Source organism: Amphiura filiformis, chromosome 3, assembly GCF_039555335.1.
Source record: "Amphiura filiformis chromosome 3, Afil_fr2py, whole genome shotgun sequence".
Taxonomy (NCBI): Eukaryota; Metazoa; Echinodermata; class Ophiuroidea; order Amphilepidida; family Amphiuridae; genus Amphiura; species Amphiura filiformis.
Window position 1 is genome coordinate 62,183,480 of NC_092630.1, and position 5,621 is coordinate 62,189,100.

The 5,621-nt window shown below is 39.2% G+C and overlaps 1 protein-coding gene across 1 annotated transcript; it reads left to right on the plus strand.

Annotated features, from left to right (window-relative positions):
* Positions 1 to 1,080, plus strand: LOC140147388 (G-protein coupled receptor 52-like). Its single transcript, XM_072169166.1, has one exon. The coding sequence runs from the start codon at positions 1 to 3 to the stop codon at positions 1,078 to 1,080; it is 1,080 nt and encodes a 359-aa protein (XP_072025267.1).
* The last annotated feature ends 4,541 nt before the right edge of the window (positions 1,081 to 5,621 follow it).

The window sequence follows — 5,621 nt, forward strand, 5'->3', positions numbered from 1 at the left end:
ATGGAGTTTCGTGAAAATAACAGCCTGCTGTCGAACATCACCAATGACGATAGCTTCTTTTTGCTATGGGGGACACCAGAAGCTATATACCGATCTACGCTTATATTACTTACTTCTATTTTAAGTATATCAGGAAATGCATTGTGCGTCTGGGTTTTACCACGAACCAAAAACATTCCTGAAAACAATCGCTTGTTTCTTATCTCCCTGTCTGTTGCCGATTTTGGAATAGGAGTGGGTGCTTTTATCTACGTTGCACCAGCTATTGCAGGACAATGGATATACAACCATGGCATGTGTGTAGCACTCTGTTGTGCCATCAGTATCTTCAGTGGTGTGTCAAAGAACAGTCTCCTATGTCTTAGCGCAGATCGCTATCTTGCCATCATGAAACCTCTTCAGTACCCAATGTGGGTAACACGAAAACGCGTCCTATTTCTCATAAGCTATATTTGGTTTCTCGACATTGTTATCGTTTCTGTGCTTTTTACGCCAGTACTAGGACCTCCAATTGTGTACCGACCGTATGCTGCGGTCTGTGTCCCCAATCTTTCAGATCCTCATTTCAGCATCCAAGCCTTCTGTACTGGACTGTTTGCCTTCATTATCCCTCTAATCATCATCATATTCATTTACTTTAGACTGTATCGTATAACGGTGGAGCAGCTTCGATCTATCCAATCACGTCAGGTATATTCTGAAGAGGATAAGAAACAGAAGAAGTCTCTGCGCGGAGAAGGTAAGGCCATTCGGATGTTTATGGCTGTAACGTTGACTTTCGCAATTGCCTGGATGCCATACGCCATCGCTTTACCCGCAGTTGCATTTGCTAACCTACCGCTACCTCCAAATTTAGAATTCTTCGTGTATTGGCTTGCCCTTTCAGGAAGCTGGTTCGATGCGGTCACATTGGCTTTAATGAATACAGGATTCAGAAAAACCACACGGAAAGAGCTTGAGAAACTGACAGCGTCTTGTGGATGTAGCAAACTGGCGTCTAAAGTTGCGCCACTGGAAGAAACAGTAGATAACGCCTCTAGTCATGGTAGAGGTAGAACGCTTGACACAAATGTGCCATGATGTTGGTACTGATCGAAGATTGAACAAGTGCAAAGGAAATCAAAATAGGGTTGGATAGTTAAGATCTAATTCATACTGTAACTATTGTTCCTTTTACATTTTGAACACCAACAGACTATAACTAACAGTAAGGTTGATGTATGTAGAGTACTGTATCTCTCTTTCAATTGTTGATAATCTCTTCGATATCATGGCCGTGTGTAAAGCAAGAACAGTATATCTGTAATTCAATTGTTGATGATCTCTTCGATATCATGGCCGTGAGTAAAGCAAGAACAGTATATCTGTAATTCAATTGTTGATAATCTCTTCTTTATCATGGGCGCATGTAAAGCTAGAATGGTACCTGTAATTCAATTGTCAATGTTGTTCGTTCGTTGTAACTGTTCGTTATCATGGCCGTATATAAATCAAGTATAGACTAGTGTACATGTAATTCAATTGTTGATAATCTCTTCGATATCATGGCCGTGTGTAAAACAAGAACAGTGTATTTGTAATTCAATTGTTGATGATCTCATCGTGATCATGGTCGGATGTAAAGTTAGAATAGTACCTGTAATTCAATTGTTAATGGTGTCCTATTGTCATGGTCACATTGACCGGTTATAGCACGGACATTACGTCGCACACACCGACATCGCCCGGTTAGTTAATAATTAAATTATACAGCAGAGACAAATGAATACCCGGGATTGATACACGTGAATGTGCTATGCACGATTTGATATTATTAGACGATAAATCTTTGGATACCGGGTAGAAAATGATGAATATCTCCCGTAATTGATTTAGTCTAAAGAAGCCAGATTTGGTTCCTTGCACTTGAATATACGTGTTCAATGGATATGATAGTCGTTAGCTAGCGTCTTGAGAAAGAAGCGTGCGTCTTGAACTCAAAAACTGACAAAAATATTCTGATTTTATATGTGCCGAACTATAGTGCAGCGTAGGCTAGCTGCACTCTCTCGTGCAAGCAGTCTAAAAGCATATGACCATTGACCTCATAATGGCGTATACATGCTCACTCACACACAGAGAGGTCAATTACCAGGCTATTGTCAGTAGCCTTAGTCGGAGTCCCTCGGCTCATTATGCGTCTCAAAGGTCGGAACAAAATGGCCATGCGACGTGGCTGTGGATTCAACCTATCATGGCGATTTCTGCCATGAAGATATCGGGGCGATGACACTGTGCGTCGTTACCAGATAAATCTCCAGTGCAGCAAAGAAAAAAAATATTATTATATATTATAGTAATCACATGAAGAAAAATTACATTACGAAAAGTTACTATTACAAGAATCATTCCTATAGATTGTCCTTAAAAGTCACTAATGTCTGATGCGACCATAATAGTTGACCCGTTTTTTGGGTATCCTATGACCTTGCTAGAGAGTGTTTTACTCTTTTCAACAGGTAAGACTACACTAACGACACCTTTATGTGGTGATCTCAATACAAAGACCGATTAAAGCTGAATGTATACTCAATCGCCGAGCGATTCCGATCGATGCAACACTTTTGGAAAGTGATGGGCAATCGCCAAATTTTGCGATGCATCGCTCGTAGCTTTATACTTATCACGGCAATAGCGATTGCAGACGACAATTAAAATGTTCTAAATGTCACAAAATACATTTTTAGAACATCCGTTGTCGTCAATATAATTATTGCTTTAAATTAATTCTGTACCGAAAGTTGATTATCGAGAAAGGTAAATTAAATAGCAAAATAATAGATCCAGTTGGTTGAAAATGATTGGTTGATGCATTCACGTGCAAGCGATATCGTTCGAAAGTTGAGAATTCTTCAACTCGCAAAAGCGACGTCGTTTTTGCCTCGGCGATTTGTATCGATTGATCGGCTTGACGCTCTGAAAACGGAAGTAAACATTGAGCATACGTGAGAATCGCTTTTCTGCAAAAGCGATCGAGTATAAATTCAGCTTTAGAGTTCAGATCGAATTATTCAGAACCGATCGATAGATTGCCGCACTTTGTAGATAGAAACCAGAAGGATTCGTTAAGAGAACAACCGTGCATTTAGTGTGCTAAGTGCGCGCGAAGCTAGGAGGGGCACATAATCGATGCTGAATTGGTCAAATCGGCGCCTTCTAAGGGTGGCGACCAGGGCACGTGCCCCCATCTGCCCCCGTCGCTACGCCACTAGCGTCTGGTCCATTTTAAAGTCTGAAATCATATTGTCAGAAAAACGTTATATAGTATGTCTAACTTGATGATAGTGATATGCTATTGATACAATAATGTGAATTGTCCATTTCTTGCCATTTTCCACCGTCTATAATTTAAACAAAATTTAATTAGATAAATACGAAATTGAAACCAATTGCATTATTATTGTGTTTAATCACGTCTTCGCTTCCGGACGATGCAATCAAGCGCATTGACGATACAATCAAACGCAAAAATTTACTTGACTGCCACTAGTATTATTTTACGTTCCAGCTACGGTGATACCTAGTGACGTCAAGCTGGACACATTCCATTCACTGTTTGAGGAGGTTCGTGGGTGTGAATGCAATGGATCAGATAAATCTGAAATCAATACAGCATTAATTTGCTTAGAATTGAACAGGGCACCTGTCTCATCAAATCCCTCTGAAAGTGACAGAGGTGTCATCAAAGATAATAATTGACGGTAGTGTGAGACTACGTTATTTGCATGCATGTAGTGCTGGTTTATTATTAACAAAGTAGGAAAACATTTTAACCAGTAGATTTGATTTTGTTTCACACAAGTGAAGAAATTAATTTCAATTTTTCCATGGATGAATTCATGATCGAAATTGGATATGTAAGGTGGCAACGGCAATGTCATCCAATAGGGTTCGTTAAATATATATCCTTTATTGATTATGACACTTTTGTTCGGGACCTCTGTATTGAGAAGCATTAAGGGCTGGGGTATGAGCGACCTTGAAGTTCCGGTATCTGGAGAGGGGAAGCAATGAGTTACCCCAAATCACAGCGGCAGGTAGTGACTGGGCCGCCGAGTGCTAATATATATTTATTTTGGAAGGTTCGTGTTTGTTTTAAATTTGGGGCGTTTTTCCAAAATTTGATATTTTTGGTCATATTTCAAAAAAGCGACATGCCAAAGACAACTTTTGGGCACATAGTTTGTTATTGTTATTGCAGTTCTTTTCCACATACCTACGTTAACATTCGATTGGGTGATTTACTAATATTATATATTTTATGACTGCAATTTGGCGTTTTCAATGCGTTTTACACGTATCATGAAATTAACGCAAATATCTAGTCACGCTGCTTTTAGAATTTTTACCTGATCGTCGGCTTTTGCAGGCAACAGAATGCAGATTGGCTCACGATAGATGTCGTATTCCTCTATGTGGTTCACTCATTGATAAAATGAGTTTGCGTTCCTTGTAACAACACACACATTGCCGTCTGGAAACCGGGTCTGGTACTGATTTTGGGACAGCCAATAGACTTCAGCGCCGTATCAAATCTCATAAAAACCACACGACTGACGACTATGTGTTTATGTTTCCCGCACGAAAGCTTGTGTCTACATCTATTACTATACTTCTTTGGAAACGTTGACCTTTGACCATTCTTTGTATAACGCCCTGATATGACCTTGATATGTTCGCTTGATTGGGTACGTTATAGCATCCATTTCATTGAGGTGTTAGGACTTGGTCAGTATAGATAATACTTGCAGGGATACAATAGTTTAACATGGTGTGTGAGCATGGTGAAAGACTCATTATTGATTAGGCGCGGACATATTAAAGGCACAGGTCCTTTGCGTGTATAGCAGAAAATTATAATAGAATGTGTGAATAGAATGTTTGGAATTTTGTAACTAAAATACTAACTGCATTCTGCATTATGTATTTATTTATTTATTTAGGCCTATGCCTATTTATTTATTTACTGACTTATTTATTTATTTTATTTATTTGGTATATTACTAGTTAGTAGGCCTAGTTAGTAATATTCCATGATAGGCCTACGTCGGTTTATTATTGATTGTTGATAACTTGACAACTTGATTGATTGATCGATTGATAGTCATTTCACATTATATTCCTAGTTTATAGGCCAATTTGAATAACATCGTACATTAGATAAATAGACCTATCAGTATTGATTTATTATATTCAGTAATATCAAGGATTACTATCAAACTTCTCATAGCTGATTGTCAGTTGGCTCAGTGGTAACGCAGTAGGTTTTACAACACCGAGGTCCCGGGTTCGATTCCCACCTCTGCCTATTTTTTGCAAGGCTGAGAAAAAATGAAATTTCTGGACTGCAAACTTATTTGGCGCGCGATCTGAGCTGGTCCTTTTCTGGTGGCTGTGTCTGTTACAGGCACACTCCCTCTGCATCCAAACCAGGTTCACGCTCATTACACCTCCCTTAAGTCTTTTACGTATTTCATACGTATTGGAGTGTTCGATCACGTACACTTGCGTTTCATGTAAGTAGCGAGTTCGTCTAGTTCATCGAATTCTACGCTGTGCTTACCATTCGATATCATTCCATG

Coding starts and splice junctions, on each gene's coding strand:
- LOC140147388 (XM_072169166.1), top strand. CDS start 1: ATGGAGTTTCGTGAAAATAACAGCCTGCTGTCGAACATCACCAATGAC.